Consider the following 19727-nt stretch of genomic DNA (forward strand, 5'->3'; position numbering starts at 1 on the left):
TTGGGAGCTTTGGTATAATCCCCATGGTCCTTTCAGGAACCCCAGCATCCACTAGGACGATAGAGAAAATAAGAATTTACTTACCGATAATTCTATTTCTCGGAGTCCGTAGTGGATGCTGGGCGCCCATCCCAAGTGCGGATTATCTGCAATACTTGTACATAGTTACAAAAATCGGGTTATTATTGTTGTGAGCCATCTTTCAGAGGCTCCGCTGTTATCATACTGTTAACTGGGTTCAGATCACAGGTTGTACAGTGTGATTGGTGTGGCTGGTATGAGTCTTACCCGGGATTCATAAATCCTTCCTTATTGTGTACGCTCGTCCGGGCACAGTATCCTAACTGAGGCTTGGAGGAGGGTCATAGGGGGAGGAGCCAGTGCACACCACCTGATCCTAAAGCTTTACTTTTTGTGCCCTGTCTCCTGCGGAGCCGCTATTCCCCATGGTCCTTTCAGGAACCCCAGCATCCACTACGGACTCCGAGAAATAGAATTATCGGTAAGTAAATTCTTATTTTTTCTCTTGTACTTTAACCCTGGAAATATTTCTCAATAAATCCTAAAAATGTATCCGCGTATCTCTGTGCTCTTGGAAATACTTTAACCCTGGAGATATTTCTCATTAAATCCTAAAAACTTATCAGCGTATCTCTATGCTCTTAGGCAATGGTTCTCAAACTCGGTCCTCAGGACCTCACACAGTGCATGTTCTGCAGGTAACCTAGCAAGTGCACAGGTGTATTTATTATTCACTGACACATTTTAAAAGGTACACAGGTGGAGCAAATTATTTCACTTGCGATTCTGTGAGGAGACCTGCAAAACATGCACTGTGTGGGGTCCTGAGGACCGAGTTTGAGAACCTGTGCTCTTAGGAATTCGGGTTCACTACGGCTGGCCGGCGGTCGGGCTCCCGGCGACCAGCATCCCGGCGCCGGGAGCCCGACCGCCGGCTTACCGACAGCATGGCGAGCGCAAATGAGCCCCTTGCGGGCTCACTGCGCTCGCCACGCTACGGGCACGGTGGCGCGCTACGCGCGCCACACTATTTTATTCTCCCTCTATGGGGGTCGTGGACCCCCACGAGGGAAAATAAGTGTCGGTATGCCGGTTGTCGGGCTCCCGGCGCCGGTATACTGAGCGCCGGGAGCCCGACCGCCGGCATACAGAAGACCACCCAGGAATTCACGTGCATGGAAAGGCCCATGCTACATGTATGTAATAACTGTGGATCTTGTACGTGTAATCTAGGTATCTGGTGGGGTGATAGCAAGAGTGCTATTCAAAACTCTGCGTGGTGGTGGGTTGAGTAAAACACACATCATGACTGCCTACCTGAGTCATGTCATATCGTAGCGCAGGCTGACATATGGTGGTGTGACAGGTACAGAAAAGTGGAGTGGAAGAGGCCAGTGGAATAGGAAGAGTGAAGGATGGTGGCAAAAAAGGGGAGAGCATGAGGATTACAGACAGACGGACAGGATGTCTTATGGGATAGACCGACATGAATAGTGTGAATTCTGTCAGAGCAAAAAGACTGAGATCTTAGGCGGTGGTATGGAGAGAGACCAACACCTTAGGCGGTGGGTATGGAGTGGGGACCGAGACCTCAGCCGGTGGGTATGGAGTACGGACCGAGACATTAGGTGGGTGTGTATGGAGTACGGACCGAGACCTTAGGTGGGTGGGTATGGAGTACGGACCGAGACCTTAGGCGGTGGGTATGGAGTGGGGACCGAGACCTTAGGTGGGTGTGTATGGAGTACGGACCGAGACCTTAGGTGGGTGTGTATGGAGTACGGACCGAGACCTTAGGTGGGTGTGTATGGAGTACGGACCGAGACCTTAGGTGGGTGGGTATGGAGTAGGGACCGAGACCTTAGGCGGGTGGGTATGAAGTAGGGACCAAGACCTTAGGCGGGTGTGCATGGAGTAGGGACCGAGACCTTAGGTGGTGGGTATGGAGTGGGGACCGAGACCTTAGGTGGTGGGTATGGAGTAGGGACCGAGACCTTAGGCGGTGGGTATAAATTAGGGATTGAGACCTTAGGCGGTGGGTTATAGAGTAGGGACTGAGGCCTTTGGTGGTGGGTATGGGGAGATACCAAGACCTTAGGGGGTGGGTATAAAGTAGGGACAGAGACCTTAGGCGGGTGTGTATGGAGTAGGGACCGAGACCTTAGGCCGGTGTGTATGGAGTAGGGACCGAGACCTTAGGCCGGTGTGTATGGAGTAGGGACCGAGACCTTAGGCCGGTGTGTATGGAGTTGGGACCGAGACCTTAGGCGGTGGTATGGAGAGAGACCAACACCTTAGGCGGTGGGTATGGAGTAGGGACCGAGACCTTAGGCGGTGGGTATGGAGTAGGGACCGAGACCTTAGGCGGGTGGGTATGGAGTAGGGACCGAGACCTTAGGCGGGTGGGTATGGAGTAGGGACGAGACCTTAGGTGGTGGGTATGTGGTGGGGACTGAGACCTTAGGCGGTGGGTATAAATTAACGATTGAGATCTTAGGCGGTGGGTTATAGAGTAGGGACTGATGCCTTTGGTGGCGGGTATGGGGAGAGACCAAGACCTTAGGCTGTGGGTATGGAGTGGAGACCGAGACCTTAGGCTGTGGGTATGGAGTGGAGACCGAGACCTTAGGCTGTGGGTATGGAGTAGAGACCGAGACCTTAGGCGGTGGGTATGGAGTGGGGACCGAGACCTTAGGTGGGTGGGTATGGAGTAGGGACCGAGACCTTAGGCGGTGGGTTATAGAGTAGGGACTGAGGCCTTTGGTAGCGGGTATGGGGAGAGACCAAGACCTTAGGCGGTGGGTATGGAGTAGGGACCGAGACCTTGGGCGGTGGGTATGGAGTAGGGACCGAGACCTTGGGCGGTGGGTATGGAGTAGGGACCGAGACCTTGGGCGGTGGGTATGGAGTAGGGACCGAGACCTTAGGCGGTGGGTATGGAGTAGGGACCGAGACCTTAGGCGGTGGGTATGGAGTAGGGACCGAGACCTTAGGCGGTGGGTATGGAGTAGGGACCAAGACCTTACGCGGTGGGTATGGGGTGAGGACTGAGACCTTAGGCGGTGGGTATGGGGTGGGGACTGAAACCTTAGGCGGTGGGTTATAGAGTAGGGACTGAGGTCTTTGGTAGCGGGTATGGGGAGAGACCGAGACCTTAGGCGGTGGGTATGGAGTTGGGACCGAGACCTTAGTCGGTAGGTGTGGAGTAGGGACCGAGACCTTGGCCGGTGGGTATGGAGTGAGGACTGAGACCTTAGGAGATGGGAATAAATTAGGGATTGAGACCTTAGGCGGTGGGTTATAGAGTAGGGACTGAGGCCTTTGGCGGTGGGTATGGAGTAGGGACCGAGACCTTAGGTGGGTGTGTATGGAGTAGGGACCAAGACCTTACGCGGTGGGTATGGGGTGGGGACTGAGACCTTAGGCGGTGGGTATGGGGTGGGGACTGAGACCTTAGGCGGTGGATATAAATTAGGGACTGAGACCTTAGGCGGTGAGTATGGGGTGGGGACTGAGACCTTAGGCGGTGGGATATATAGAGTAGGGACCGAGACCTTAGGTGGGTGTGTATGGAGTAGGGACCGAGACCTTAGGTGGGTGTGTATGGAGTAGGGACCGAGACCTTAGGCGGTGGGTATGGAGTAGGGACTGAGACCTTAGGCGGTGGGTATGGAGTAGGAAACGAGACCTTAGGCGGTGGGTATGGAGTAGGGACCGAGACCTTAGGCCAGGCATTCCCGGTCCTCAAGGCACACTAACAGTGCAGGTTTTAGTGATATCCAGGCTTCAGCACAGGTGACTTTATTAGTAGCTCAGTTATTTTGATTTAACCATCTGTGCTGCAGCCTGGATATCACTAAAACCTGCACTGTTGGTGTGCCTTGAGGACCGTGGTTGGGAATGCCTGCCTTAGGCGGTGGGTATAAATTAGGGATTGAGACCTTAGGTGGTGGGTTATAGAGTAGGTACTGGGGCCTTTGATGGCGGGTATGAGGAGAGACCAAGACCTTAGGCGGTGTGTATGGACTGTTGACTGAGATTTTAGGTGCTGGGTATGGAGTGGGGACTGAGACCTTACGCGGTGGGTATGGGGTGGGGACTGAGACCTTAGGCGGTGGGTATGGGGTGGGGACTGAGACCTTAGGCGGTGGGTATAAATTAGGGACTGAGACCTTAGGCGGTGAGTATGGGGTGGGGACTGAGACCTTAGGCGGTGGGATATATAGAGTAGGGACCGAGACCTTAGGTGGGTGTGTATGGAGTAGGGACCGAGACCTTAGGTGGGTGTGTATGGAGTAGGGACCGAGACCTTAGGCGGTGGGTATGGAGTAGGGACTGAGACCTTAGGCGGTGGGTATGGAGTAGGAAACGAGACCTTAGGCCAGGCATTCCCGGTCCTCAAGGCACACTAACAGTGCAGGTTTTAGTGATATCCAGGCTTCAGCACAGGTGACTTTATTAGTAGCTCAGTTATTTTGATTTAACCATCTGTGCTGCAGCCTGGATATCACTAAAACCTGCACTGTTGGTGTGCCTTGAGGACCGTGGTTGGGAATGCCTGCCTTAGGCGGTGGGTATAAATTAGGGATTGAGACCTTAGGTGGTGGGTTATAGAGTAGGTACTGGGGCCTTTGATGGCGGGTATGAGGAGAGACCAAGACCTTAGGCGGTGTGTATGGACTGTTGACTGAGATTTTAGGTGCTGGGTATGGAGTGGGGACTGAGACCTTAGGCGGTGGGTATGGGGTGGGGACTGAGACCTTAGGCGGTGGGTATAAATTAGGGACTAAGACCTTAGGCGGTGAGTATGGGGTGGGGACTGAGACCTTAGGCGGTGGGATATATAGAGTAGGGACCGAGACCTTTTAGATGGGTGTGTATGGAGTAGGGACCGAGACCTTAGGTGGGTGTGTATGGAGTAGGGACCGAGACCTTATGCGGTGGGTATGGAGTAGGGACTGAGACCTTAGGCGGTGGGTATGGAGTAGGAAACGAGACCTTAGGCGGTGGGTATGGAGTGGGGACTGAGACCTTAGGCGGGTGGGTATGGAGTAGGGACCGAGACCTTGGGCGGTGTGTATGGAGTAGGGACCGAGACCTTGGGCGGTGTGTATGGAGTAGGGACCGAGACCTTATGCGGTGGGTATGGAGTAGGGACTGAGACCTTAGGCGGTGGGTATGGAGTAGGAAACGAGACCTTAGGCGGTGGGTATGGAGTAGGGACCGAGACCTTAGGCCAGGCATTCCCGGTCCTCAAGGCACACTAACAGTGCAGGTTTTAGTGATATCCAGGCTTCAGCACAGGTGACTTTATTAGTAGCTCAGTTATTTTGATTTAACCATCTGTGCTGCAGCCTGGATATCACTAAAACCTGCACTGTTGGTGTGCCTTGAGGACCGTGGTTGGGAATGCCTGCCTTAGGCGGTGGATATAAATTAGGGATTGAGACCTTAGGTGGTGGGTTATAGAGTAGGTACTGGGGCCTTTGATGGCGGGTATGAGGAGAGACCAAGACCTTAGGCGGTGTGTATGGACTGTTGACTGAGATTTTAGGTGCTGGGTATGGAGTGGGGACTGAGACCTTAGGCGGTGGGTATGGAGTAGGGACTGAGACCTTAGGCGGGTGGGTATGGAGTGGGGACTGAGACCTTAGGCGGTGGGTATGGAGTGGGGACTGAGACCTTAGGCGGTGGGTATGGAGTGGGGACTGAGACCTTAGGCGGGTGTGTATGGAGTAGGGACCGAGACCTTAGGCGGTAGGTATGGAGTAGGGACCGAGACCTTGGGCGGTGGGTATGGAGTGAGGACTGAGACCTTAGGAGGTGGGAATAAATTAGGGATTGAGACCTTATGCGGTGTGTATGGAGTAAGGACTGAGACCTTAGGTGGGTGGGTATAGAGTAGGGACCGAGACCTTAGGTGGGTGTGTATGGAGTAGGGACCGAGACCTTAGGCGGTGGGTATGGAGTAGGGACCGAGACCTTAGGCGGTGGGTATGGAGTAGGGACCGAGACCTTAGGCGGTGGGTATGGAGTAGGGACCGAGACCTTAGGCGGTGGGTATGGAGTAGGGACCGATACCTTAGGCGGTGGGTATGGAGTTGGGATCGAGACCTTAGGCGTTGGGTATGGAGTGGGTACCGAGACCTTAGGCGGTGGGTATAAATTAGGGATTGAGACCTTAGGCGGTGGGTTATAGAGTAGGGACGGAGACCTTAGGTGGGAGGGTATGGAGTAGGTACCGAGACCTTAGGTGGGTGGGTTTGGAGTGGGGACCGAGACCTTAGTTGGGTGGGTATGTAGTGGGGACCGAGACCTTAGGCGGTGGGTATGGGGTGAGGACTGAGACCTTAGGCGGTGGGTATGGGGTGGGGACTGAGACCTTAGGCGGTGGGTATGGGGTGGAGACTGAGACCTTAGGCGGTGGGTATAAATTAGTGATTGAGACCTTAGGCGGTGGGTTATAGAGTAGGGACTGAGACCTTAGGCAGTGAGTATGGGGTGGGCACCGAGACCTTAGGAGGTGGGTTATAGAGTAGGGACCGAGACCTTAGGTGGGTGTGTGTGGAGTAGGGACCGAGACCTTAGGTGGGTGTGTGTGGAGTAGGGACCGAGACCTTAGGTGGGTGTGTGTGGAGTAGGGACTGAGACCTTAGGCGGTGGGTATGGAGTAGGGACCGAGACCTTAGGCCAGGCATTCCTGGTCCTCAAGGCACACTAACAGTGCAGGTTTTAGTGATATCCAGGCTTCAGCACAGGTGACTTTATTAGTAGCTCGGTTATTTTGATTTAACCATCTGTGCTGCAGCCTGGATATTACTAAAACCTGCACTGTTGGGTATGGAGTGGGGACTGAGACCTTAGGCGGTGGGTATGGAGTGGGGACTGAGACCTTAGGCGGTGGGAATGGAGTGGGGACTGAGACCTTAGGTGGTGGGTATGGAGTGGGGGCCGAGACCTTAGGCGGTGTTTATGGAGTAGGGACTGAGACCTTAGGCGGTGGGTATGGAGTGGGGGCCGAGACCTTAGGCGGTGTTTATGGAGTAGGGACTGAGACCTTAGGCGGTGGGTATGGAGAGAGTGACAAGACCTTAGACCGCTGGTAAGGAGAGAACCAACCAAAAGGAAAACCGTGGGCACTATGGCTAGTTACACATACGGCTACTTGGTGACGATGTGCTGTGTTTGACCTTGTTGCTGTGTAAGTATTCTCCTGTAGTGCTTTCTGCTGTCTTACTGCTGTGGGGATACTGGCACAGGCTTGGTCCTGTATGTCCGGGTGCCAACTACATCATCCCACTGGCACTAACGATAGTAAGATTAAGGGTGATTGGCATTTTTCATAAAAAAATAAAAAAATGATGCATACCAGTAACGGGGTAAATAGGAACAGTATAATTTTATTCCAAGTCTAAAAGCAGGTGCATCAGTGAAGGTCCACTTACCATTTGTGGTGTGCTAATTACTGCTCACACAGAGTCCTCCCTAGACCCGTGTGAGGGATCCTGTATTAGGGACCGCTGTATATACTCCAGATATGTTGATGAATCTCCATTTTTGGCACGTGTATTAAAATAGGTACGCAGACGGGTCGCTCACTTTCATTTATATATTTCCAATTGGAGGGCTGATGTGTTCCTGGTATTTTGCCACAATTACTGTAATTGTCCTATTGAAGAGTTAAGGCTTCTTGTGCTGCTGTGGCGCTTCTTTGTGCTCCGTCGGAACAATCGTCTCATTTGGGACAGTCACTGTTGTACGCACATTTTATTGCTTGTGGACTACTTCGTACTGCGTCATGTGTGTGTTTCTAGGATATAGGGGGTAATTCCGAGTAGATTGCAGCAACAAATTTGTTAGCAGTTGGGCAAAACCATGTGCAGTGCAGAGGAGGCAGATATAACATGTGCAGAGAGAGTAAGATTTGGGTGTGGTGAGTTCAATCTGCAATCTAAATTGCAGTGTAAAAATAAAGCAGCCAGTATTTACCCTGCGCAGAAACAAAATAATCTACCCAAATCTAACTCTCTCTGCACATGTTATATCTGCCCCCCCTGCAGTGCACATGGTTTTGCCCAACTGCTAACAAATTTGCTGCTGCGATCAACTTGGAATTACCCCCATAATAATAATCACTGTTTATTATGTGTAGCGGTCACCCTGGCTCTGCGACCAGTAAGTACAGATGTGTCCTCATACAGTTATCCACAATACGCCGTGTGATGCGAGACGGCAGTCGTCATTTTTGCAACGTTTTACCCAAAAATGTGTCCACATATGGCCACAATTGCGGAGTTTGATAGGTGTGCCTATGGATGTCGCAGGTAAGCAGGCGAAAGGCCACGTGTGGCTGACCTGTGATGACAATACAGAATATGAACAGTGTAATACTATAGTTTGAATAAATGCTACTTAGTGATGTCAGAGGTCCAGGAACGTTTGGGTAAAGAATATAATTGGGCAGATGTATTAAGCCTGGATAAGTGATAAACCAGTGATAAGTCCAAGGTGATAACGCACCAGCCAATCAGCTCCTAACTGTGAATTTACATATTGGACCTGATTGGCTGGTGCGTTATCACCTTCCACTTGATCACTGTTTTATCACTTCTCCAGGTGCTGAATACATCTTCACCATTGTAGGCTTTCTGCTGTTCTCCAGCTGATGCCACAGCCATGGTTCCGGATCTACAGGTGGCCCTACCCTGCTACAGACATATGCTTCTGTTATGTTTGTCTTCCTTTGTGCTATATGTTGCGTCATGTGACCTGACCTCTCTGTCCTTTTCAGGGTGAGCGAGGAGAAGGAGGTGACAGAGGAGCGCTTAAAGATGGAGCATGAATCCTTTGCCAAGAAGATTCGGCATCTGGAGGAGCAAAACGACCTCATTGCCACAGAGAGGGAAGATATCCTTTTATCAGCATTACATACCTCCCCCCCCCTGCGCGCCCCCCCCCCCCCCCCCCCCCCAAATCTACCATCATCCCTGTGCTGTGCGCAGCGCGACTCTGAGATATCATTCTAGTCATTCGTGGCGAGAGATGAATCCGCATGTGCCACCATTCAGTAGCGTGGCTTACCCGCATGGGCTGCCGCTGCCGTTTGGCTGGAAACTGCCTCCAGCTGCTCTTGTCATGCATTATTGTTTTAAATGTCATTCTTTTTCTTTCTCATAATTGACATTAGTCTACATGAATTTTCCATGGCCTTCTGCTGGAGAGGGGGATACTGTGCCTCCAAATCTGGCTTTGTATTGTCTTTCTGATGTGTTTCCGTGACATTCTGGTTATAATCTGCCGTCTGAGAAGTGATTCCACGGGAGTCACCCTTCCACGTTTAGTTTTATGGCCCTGTTCTGGGAGAGTAGAGGTTCATTGATAAGCGGCTGTGTTGGGACTACAGGTACCAGCATGCTCTGATCATTTCCCAGTAGCAATTCTTCCAGGTAGTGAACTCCAAAAGGTGTAATGTGCTCAATAATTTTCACATGCCGCGTTCATTAAATGCTAGTAATGGAGGCATTTCACAACCACAATGTCACCACAATGTCACCATGACAGATCTACCTTGGCAAAGGGTGTGTGGCATATGGGGGGCTGGGGATGTAAGTACTTTTTGATATGAATAGCTTTCACCCACACACCAATAAGGGAAATTCTTTTTGGTGGAGAGACCCTTTAAGTCAGCACCTGTGGAATCAGAGACCCAAAACTAATCCGCTTTCCACTCGCTTAACATAATGTATGGCTCGACCAGGTAACCCAAACCTACATTGGGGACAGCCATTTGGCCTCCATGATATCACTAGTTCCCACTATGCATTCCCGTGAATAACAGAAGAGACCTAGACTGCTGTAATACACGTTGTGTGTGTCCTCTGAGGGTGCGTAGGATAGATTACCTGGGATCACAGCTGTAGGCTGGGAATTCCGCATGTCTAGTCAGTGTTTACTGCCCGGTGTGGCGGTTACAAACAGAAGCTGAAATTCACATGGCAACTTTATGAAGTTGATGACTTTGAAGTCCTCAAGGAATAAAAAATAAAAATAAATCTTTATTAAACCTAAAACGCTTTCTGCAGTCAGTACGGTCATGGTTTTGCCAACTCTAAACTGAAATGGGCTTAATAAAATTGATTGGCTTAAAAAAATAAAAAATAAAAAAATAACTTGTAGAGAGAGGTCTGGTTTTCTCATTCCGAGAACGCTGCCGATTCGGTCTTCACTTACTCTTTAGCGAGCTAACCAATCAGGAGACGGCGATCCATTCATGAGTAATACAAAGGTGTATCTGGAACGTGCAGCTGTCCTGATATATGCATCTATAATAGAAAAACAAAAATGGTAATTCCTGATGAACTTGTTATCTCCATCTTTATAGTTGGTTTTTCAGGAATTGGCCGTTTCTTAATGTATTATACTAGACTACGTTTAGTAAAAAGCCGGGTAGCTTTAAGGTTCATTCTTCGCTTCTAAGAGTCCTTTTAGTCTACAGTGGATCTCCTACTCCTGAGGTCCCTCGTCTTTGCTGCCTGTCCACTACTGACCTCCAATGTTGCATGGTGTGGAACTGTCCCATCTAGCTCTGCCTAGACCAGTCTGCTTCACTAACTAGCGGGGTACCTGGGAAGGACGCATATTAGTCAGGTGGGAGAAGTAAGCCGGTAATTTCCAGAAGAAATGTGCAACTGTGTAATCACCAGAATGAGTTGGACCCAGCTGTACGACGATTCTGGCCACATGCCGTGGTCCCAAAAATGAGCAAGATTAAATTCCTATTAAACTAGATTGCTAGATTGTTTGTGGGCGTGTTGGTAAATGTGGTCGGCAGATGACCGGCGTCCTCTTCTCACACCCCTGGATCCTGTCCTAATCTGGCCACACGCGTGTTTGGCTGCACTGCGCCTTGGGCCATATCAAGACATTCTTGTGAAAAGATAAAGAAGTCCCCCTTTCTCCTGGACTACTGGCTGGAGAGGGGTCTGATACGACCGTCTTTCTTTATACTTACTGCTGGATCATCCGTTCTTGGTTTAATTCCCACAGATGTAAATTGTTTCATCTGCTACCTGACCCTTAAAAGGTCTAAGCTGGTTTTAATGATTTCGCTTTATACATTTGTAGTCCACCCTTGATCCTTTAATAGCTCCCTGTTAAGTTGCTATTGATGAAAGTCTTTGGGACACAGGTAAGCAGTTTGGAGTTATTGTTAGATGGTTGCGCCTCCACCCGCCGTACTCACCAACCCCCCCCCCCCCCAAATCCCGTAATTGGTGCAAATGATAAAGCACTGCCACCCTACTACATAAGCAGAAGCCTTCTCCTGTTCTTTTCTCCCTTGTTTCACAGTAACTACAAATAAAGGTCCATTCTCAGCAACGCTCTCAAGGCAATTGCATTTATTTGTTTCATAAGCGATGAATTGATTTCTCTGCAAATGTCTCCCACCCTTAGTACCCTGGGGTGCCGACGCGAAGAGCGGGCGAGCCGCTAGATTGTGTGCTTCCGTCTCCCACCAAGCCTGTGTTATAGCAGCACCCCCACGTGAAAACTGCAGGGGAGTGAATTCACTTATTTATATTTTGCGGCCCACCTCGGAAGCTTCCCATTTTCATTATCGCAAAATAATTGATGGAGTTTCAGTGACTTGCGGCAGTAATGAGGTTTAAACGTAATAATGCACTCCTTTCTAATAACTGAGCTCTGCCGGCGCTCACAGGCCTACTAAATCACTAGCTTTACTATGAATTTATTAAGGGTTTTTTGGCATTAACTTTAATCGTAGTTATTTACATAAGCGTACATCCCATTAACCGCCATCAGGGCTGGAAAACATGCTGAACTCTTCATATTTTCAAATAATTATTGAACATAATGGTTTCATTTGCATTTCTAAACTGTGGCGCTGCCGTCAGGCTGGGAAATGGTTCCTCGGCGCAGTCCCTATTTCACATACGCTTATTTGACATCATTACATTTTATGTAAATCCTCATCCCTGGGATCTCATCAGAAGGGCAGATGCCGGGGCTGGTAATGTACAGCGCCCTCGTCCCATCGCCCCGCGGATACTCGGAAAGGCGATTAGCGTCTCCCAAGCACTTTACCGATGTATTTTATTGCGGACGCTTGGACCACACCCGTAGACTTCCAGTTACATCGCAAGTAGTTCCCCCTATAGGACAGCAATAAATCAAGTTTGAGCTTTACAGAAGTACACCATGTAAGTGCAGTGACAGAATCTTGTGTCTTTCCTATATTCTTAATACCTCCATCCATTCTGTGAAAACATATTTAAATTGTGTTGGACAGGCAAGCGTTTAGTTGATACAGATCTTCACTGGACACAATGGTCTACACTATGATTTGCTGTTCAAGGTTTAGATCAGGGTTGGGCAACAGGCGACACGCCAGCTTCTATAGAACTACACATTCCAGCATGCCCTGCCACAGTTTTGTTGTTACGGCATGGTAAAACTGTAGCAGGTCTTGTGTGAGGTGTAGTTCCACAGCAGTTGCAGTGGCAGCCTCTGCTTACGCCTTGTTTAGAAGCTAGCATCAGTTGGCTTAGCTCCTCCCACTCAGATGATTGGCTTGCAGTGCCACGGTTAACAGTACAGTTTGGCTAGACCTATGGTCTGTAATGCTCAATGCAGTGTAATATAATACTGTAATATATTCAGAGACTAAGGAGAGGGTTCAGATGGGTGATGGAGAAGTTCTGTCACCATGTTGAAAAGTCTGATTTGATTTTTTTTAAATTTTATACAGGACCCAAACTCCTGTATTATGGGGGTTATTCAGAGTTGGTCGCTGTTTTTGCTATTTTAGCAACCACTGAGATCGCATACTGGGAGCCGTGCATGTATGGTGCAGCCTAGTGATGCAGTCGTAATTCAATTGCGAAAACCTTAAACAGAGGTTGTCCCCTGCTGCATAAGCAGGCACATCGCCGCCTTGTTACCGATCGCAGGAAACGCAGGCGACGTCATCAGCCAGACCTCAAAACAGCGATGGCACGCCACATGCGTTTGCTGGTTCACCCCCCAATGAAAATAGACATTGCCTTATATATTTCTGAATGGTGTTGCTTCCCTTGTATAACGATTTATGTTTTTAGATGTTTGATTTTAAAAAGACATTGAACCCTGGGAGCGTATGGTAGTGATATAGTGTTAGTGTCGCAGCATCATGTCTCGTCGTGTTCAGTGACTGACAAAACAGCTAGTGTTATTGCCCCGTCCTCCTGCTGGCACTCGGGTCACAGAGACTACCCCCAGAACTCTCCTGACGCATGGTATGTCTGCGGCGCATTAAGTGCGCAGCTCAGAGCTTTATCGTTGTGACTGCAGCGTTCCGGCCACATGCAGCACCCCCCATAGAATGTTGCTTGGAGCAAGGCTTCAAAGGCGATTGTGGAACTTTGAAGATTTCAGCTCGGAATACAACTTAAAAGATCTGTGATGGTCCTACTGCGAGACGGAGTTCAGGCTAATTTCCCCTTTTGTAATGTGTTGTGAAACTTTTTCTTCAGCTCCCCCCTTCCCCTCTCCCTCCCTCACTTTCCTCTGAGTTGTTCCTATAATTGGTGGGAAAAGACTATTTGCTTCAAAAGAACCTTTTATCATATCATTAACTTCTGCCGCTCGGAGGAATCTTCCGCCCTGATGTGTCTGCGAGGTCCTGACTGTCCATGGCTCGTGCCTCCTGCAACAAAGCCTCATTGGACATTGTAAATAGTTCATTTGTAGCTGTGTTTCCTCAGTGACTGAGGAGGAAAGTAAGAAATGCACAAGAGGTAGTACAGAAGTGTCCTCTCTCATCAGCGCTGCAGTCAGCCCTGTTCGTGAGTGTGTGTATACGAATGCTGGGCAGCTTTCTACATTTATTTCTCTGACGTCCTAGTGGATGCTGGGAACTCCGTAAGGACCATGGGGAATAGCGGCTCCGCAGGAGACTGGGCACAAAAGTAAAAGCTTTAGGACTACCTGGTGTGCACTGGCTCCTCCCCCCATGACCCTCCTCCAAGCCTCAGTTAGATTTTTGTGCCCGGCCGAGAAGGGTGCACACTAGGGGCTCTCCTGAGCTTCTTAGTGAAAGTTTAGTTTTAGGTTTTTTATTTTCAGTGAGACCTGCTGGCAACAGGCTCACTGCATCGAGGGACTAAGGGGAGAAGAAGCGAACTCACCTGCGTGCAGAGTGGATTGGGCTTCTTAGGCTACTGGACACCATTAGCTCCAGAGGGACCGAACACAGGCCCAGCCTCGGAGCTCGGTCCCAGAGCCGCGCCGCCGGCCCCTTTACAGAGCCAGAAGCAAGAAAAGGTCCGGAAAAAGCGGCGGCAGAAGACATCTGTCTTCAACAAGGTAGCGCACAGCACTACAGCTGTGCGCCATTGTTACTCAGGCACACTTCACACTCCGGTCACTGAGGGTGCAGGGCGCTAGGGGGGGGCGCCCTGAGCAGCAATGTAAAACACCTTGGCTGGCATAAATACACCACATATAACCCCCAGGGCTATATGGATGTATTTTAACCCCTGCCAGAACTCACCAAAAAAGCGGGAGAAAAGGCTGCCGAGAAGGGGGCGGAGCCTATCTCCTCAGCACACGGGCGCCATTTTCCATCACAGCTCCGCTGGAAGGACGTCTCCCTGACTCTCCCCTGCAGTCCTGCACTACAGAAAAGGGTAAAAAAGAGAGGGGGGCACTAATTTGGCGCAGTTTGATAACAGCAGCTATAAAGGGAAAAGCACATTTATAGTGGTATTCCTGTCTATATATAGCGCTCTGGTGTGTGCTGGCATACTCTCCCTCTGTCTCCCCAAAGGGCTAGTGGGGTCCTGTCCTCTATCAGAGCATTCCCTGTGTGTGTGCGGTGTGTCGGTACGATTGTGTCGACATGTTTGAGGAGGAAAATGAGATGGAGGCGGAGCAATTGCCTATTATACAGTTGTCACCCCCTAGGGAGTCGACACCTGAGTGGATGAGCTTATGGAAGGAATTGCGTGACAGTGTCAGCTCTTTACGACAGACAGTTGACGACATGAGACAGCCGGCTACTCGGCTTGTGCCTGTCCAGGGGTCTCAATCGCCATCAGGGGCTTTAAAACGCCCGTTACCTCAAATGGCAGACACAGACACGGATACTGACTCCAGTGTCGATGATGAGGAGACAAACGTGACTTCCACCAGGGCCACACGTTACATGATTGAAGCAATGAAAAATGTATTGCATATCTCTGATAATACAAGTACCACTAAAAAGGGTATTATGTTTGGTGAGAAAAAACTGCCTGTAGTTTTTCCTGTATCCGAGGAATTAAATGAAGTGTGTGATGAGTCGTGGGTTTCCCCCGATAAAAAACTGATGATTCCTAAAAGGTTATTGGCATCGTACCCTTTCCCGCCAGAGGATAGGGCACGTTGGGAAACACCCCCTAGGGTGGATAAAGCGCTCACACGCTTGTCTAAACAGGTAGCACTACCCTCTCCTGATACGGCCGCCCTAAAGGAACCTGCCGATAGAAAGCTGGAGAATATCCTAAAATGTGTATATACTCTCACACGGGTGTTATACTGCGACCAGCAATCGCCTCAGCCTGGATGTGCAGTGCGGGCCTGGCATGGTCGGATTCCCTGACTGAAAATATTGATACCCTAGATAGGGACAGTATATTACTGACTATAGAGCATTTGAAGGATGCATTTCTATATATGCGTGATGCACAGAGGGATATCTGCCGACTGGCATCAAGAGTTAGCGCGCTGTCCATTTCTGCCAGAAGAGGTTTATGGACGCGGCAGTGGTCAGGTGATGCGGATTCTAAAAGGCACATGGAAGTATTGCCTTATAAGGGGGAGGAGTTATTTGGGGTAGGTCTATCAGACCTGGTAGCCACGGCAACTGCTGGAAAATCCACATTTTTACCCCAGGTAGCTTCTCAACCTAAGAAGACGCCGTATTATCAGGCGCAGTCCTTTCGGCCCCATAAGGGCAAGCGGGCAAAAGGCGCCTCATTTCTGCCCCGTGGCAGAGGGAGAGGAAAAAGGCTGCAGCAAACAGCCAGTTCCCAGGAACAAAAGCCCTCTCCCGCCTCCGCAAAGTCCTCAGCATGACGCTGGGGCTTTACAAGCGGACTCAGGCACGGTGGGGACCCGTCTCAAGAAGTTCAGTGCGCAGTGGGCCCACTCGCAAGTGGACCCCTGGATCCTTCAGGTGGTATCTCAGGGGTACAAATTGGAATTCGAGACGTCTCCCCCTCGCCGTTTTCTAAAGTCTGCTTTACCGACATCTCCCTCAGACAGGGAGGCAGTATTGGAAGCCATTCACAAGCTGTATTCCCAGCAGGTGATAATCAAGGTACTCCTCCTACAACAGGGAAAGGGTACTATTCCACACTTTTTGTGGTACCGAAGCCGGACGGCTCGGTGAGACCAATTTTAAACCTAAAATCCTTGAACACTTACATACAGAGGTTCAAATTCAAGATGGAGTCACTCAGAGCAGTGATTGCAAACCTGGAAGAAGGGGACTATATGGTGTCTCTGGACATCAAAGATGCTTACCTACATGTCCCAATTTACCCTTCTCACCAAGGGTACCTCAGGTTTGTGGTACAGAACTGTCACTATCAGTTTCAAACGCTGCCGTTCGGATTGTCCACGGCACCCCGGGTCTTTACCAAGGTAATGGCCGAAATGATGATACTCCTTCGAAGGAAGGGAGTTTTAGTTATCCCTTACTTGGACGATCTCCTGATAAGGGCAAGATCCAGGGAACAGTTGGAAGTCGGAGTAGCACTATCTCAGATAGTGCTACGCCAGCACGGTTGGATTCTCAATATTCCAAAATCGCAGCTGATCCCGACGACACGACTTCTATTCCTAGGGATGATCCTGGACACAGTCCAGAAAAAGGTATTTCTCCCGGAGGAGAAAGCCAGGGAGTTATCCGAACTAGTCAGAAATCTCCTAAAACCAGGCCAAGTCTCAGTGCATCAATGCACAAGGGTCCTGGGAAAGATGGTGGCTTCTTACGAAGCAATCCCATTCGGCAGATTCCACGCAAGAACCTTCCAGTGGGATCTGCTAGACAAATGGTCCGGGTCGCATCTTCAGATGCATCAGCGGATAATCTTGTCACCAAGGACAAGGGTGTCTCTCCTGTGGTGGTTGCAGAGTGCTCATCTTCTAGAGGGCCGCAGATTCGGCATTCAGGACTGGGTCCTGGTGACCACGGATGCCAGCCTGAGAGGCTGGGGAGCAGTCACACAGGGAAAAAATTTCCAGGGCTTGTGGTCAAGCCTGGAGACATCACTTCACATAAATATCCTGGAGCTAAGGGCCATCTACAATGCTCTATGCCTAGCAAGACCTCTGCTTCAAGGTCAGCCGGTGCTGATCCAGTCAGACAACATCACGGCAGTCGCCCACGTAAACAGACAGGGCGGCACAAGAAGCAGGAGGGCAATGACAGAAGTTGCAAGGATTCTTCGCTGGGCGGAAAATCATGTGATAGCACTGTCAGCAGTGTTCATTCCGGGTGTGGACAACTGGGAAGCAGACTTCCTCAGCAGACACGACCTCCACCCGGGGGAGTGGGGACTTCACCCAGAAGTCTTCCACATGATTGTGAACCGTTGGGAAATACCAAAGGTGGACATGATGGCGTCCCGCCTCAACAAAAAACTAGACGGGTATTGCGCCAGGTCAAGGGACCCTCAGGCAATAGCTGTGGACGCTCTGGTAACACCGTGGGTGTACCAGTCAGTGTATGTGTTCCCTCCTCTGCCTCTCATACCCAAGGTACTGAGAATCATAAGAAGGAGAGGAGTGAGAACTATACTCGTGGCTCCGGATTGGCCAAGAAGGACTTGGTATCCGGAACTTCAAGAGATGCTCACAGAGGACCCGTGGCCTCTACCTCTAAGAAAGGACCTGGTCCAGCAGGGACCCTGTCTGTTCCAAGACTTACCGCGGCTGCGTTTGACGGCATGGCGGTTGAACGCCGGATACTGAAGGAAAAAGGCATTCCGGATGAAGTCATCCCTACCCTGATCAAAGCCAGGAAGGATGTAACCGTGCAGCATTATCACCGTATTTGGCGTAAATATGTTGCGTGGTGCGAGGCCAGGAAGGCCCCTACAGAGGAATTTCAACTGGGTCGTTTCCTGCATTTCCTGCAAACGGGACTGTCTATGGGCCTAAAATTAGGGTCCATTAAGGTTCAAATTTCGGCCCTGTCGATTTTCTTCCAGAAAGAACTGGCTTCAGTACCTGAAGTTCAGACGTTTGTCAAGGGGGTGCTGCATATACAGCCTCCTTTTGTGCCTCCAGTGGCACCTTGGGATCTCAATGTTGTTTTGGGGTTCCTAAAATCACATTGGTTTGAACCACTCTCCACTGTGGACTTAAAATATCTCACATGGAAAGTGGTAATGCTGTTAGCCCTGGCTTCAGCCAGGCGTGTCTCAGAATTGGCGGCTTTATCCTATAAAAGCCCTTACTTAATTTTTCATACGGACAGGGCAGAATTGAGGACTCGTCCTCAATTTCTCCCTAAGGTGGTTTCAGCGTTTCACTTGAACCAGCCTATTGTGGTACCTGCGGCTACTAGGGACTTGGAGGACTCCAAGTTGCTGGACGTAGTCAGGGCCCTGAAAATATGTTTCCAGGACGGCTGCAGTCAGAAAATCTGACTCGCTGTTTATCCTGTATGCACCCAACAAGCTGGGTGCTCCTGCTTCTAAGCAGACTATTGCTCGTTGGATTTGTAGCACAATTCAGCTTGCACATTCTGTGGCAGGCCTGCCACAGCCAAAATCTGTAAAAGCCCATTCCACAAGGAAGGTGGGCTCATCTTGGGCGGCTGCCCGAGGGGTCTCGGCTTTACAACTTTGCCGAGCAGCTACTTGGTCAGGGGCAAACACGTTTGCTAAATTCTACAAATTTGATACCCTGGCTGAGGAGGACCTGGAGTTCTCTCATTCGGTGCTGCAGAGTCATCCGCACTCTCCCGCCCGTTTGGGAGCTTTGGTATAATCCCCATGGTCCTTACGGAGTTCCCAGCATCCACTAGGACGTCAGAGAAAATTAGAATTTACTTACCGATAATTCTATTTCTCGTAGTCCGTAGTGGATGCTGGGCGCCCATCCCAAGTGCGGATTGTCTGCAATACTTGTACATAGTTATTGTTACAAAAATCGGGTTATTATTGTTGTGAGCCATCTTTTCAGAGGCTCCTCTGTTATCATGCTGTTAACTGGGTTCAGATCACAGGTTGTACGGTGTGATTGGTGTGGCTGGTATGAGTCTTACCCGGGATTCAAAATCCTTCCTTATTGTGTACGCTCGTCCGGGCACAGTATCCTAACTGAGGCTTGGAGGAGGGTCATGGGGGGAGGAGCCAGTGCACACCAGGTAGTCCTAAAGCTTTTACTTTTGTGCCCAGTCTCCTGCGGAGCCGCTATTCCCCATGGTCCTTACGGAGTTCCCAGCATCCACTACGGATTTCGAGAAATAGAATTATCGGTAAGTAAATTCTTATTTTTTCTTTTTGTTGCCTGAAAATGTCTTATTCGCATCCCTATGCAACTGCGGCTGTATCTGCATGTGAAATGCTATGTTAGTGTTTTCCTGGAATACAGGCATGCTGCATATCACCACTTAATCAGCGGAGTCTGCTTGTGCATGTTATTTGTAAAAA

General features: G+C 50.0%; 1 protein-coding gene across 3 annotated transcripts in view; it reads left to right on the forward strand.

The window, feature by feature from the left end:
- Positions 1-19727, forward strand: part of KIAA1328 (KIAA1328 ortholog) — a 363237-nt gene that overhangs the window by 59513 nt on the left and 283997 nt on the right. For all 3 annotated transcript variants that reach the window (XM_063958050.1, XM_063958033.1, XM_063958040.1), the window contains one exon: positions 8813-8928. In XM_063958050.1, coding sequence (XP_063814120.1) covers positions 8813-8928 — 116 coding nt within the window. The remainder of the gene's footprint in view (positions 1-8812; positions 8929-19727) is intronic.

This window comes from Pseudophryne corroboree, chromosome 1, assembly GCF_028390025.1.
Source record: "Pseudophryne corroboree isolate aPseCor3 chromosome 1, aPseCor3.hap2, whole genome shotgun sequence".
Lineage (NCBI taxonomy): Eukaryota > Metazoa > Chordata > Amphibia > Anura > Myobatrachidae > Pseudophryne > Pseudophryne corroboree.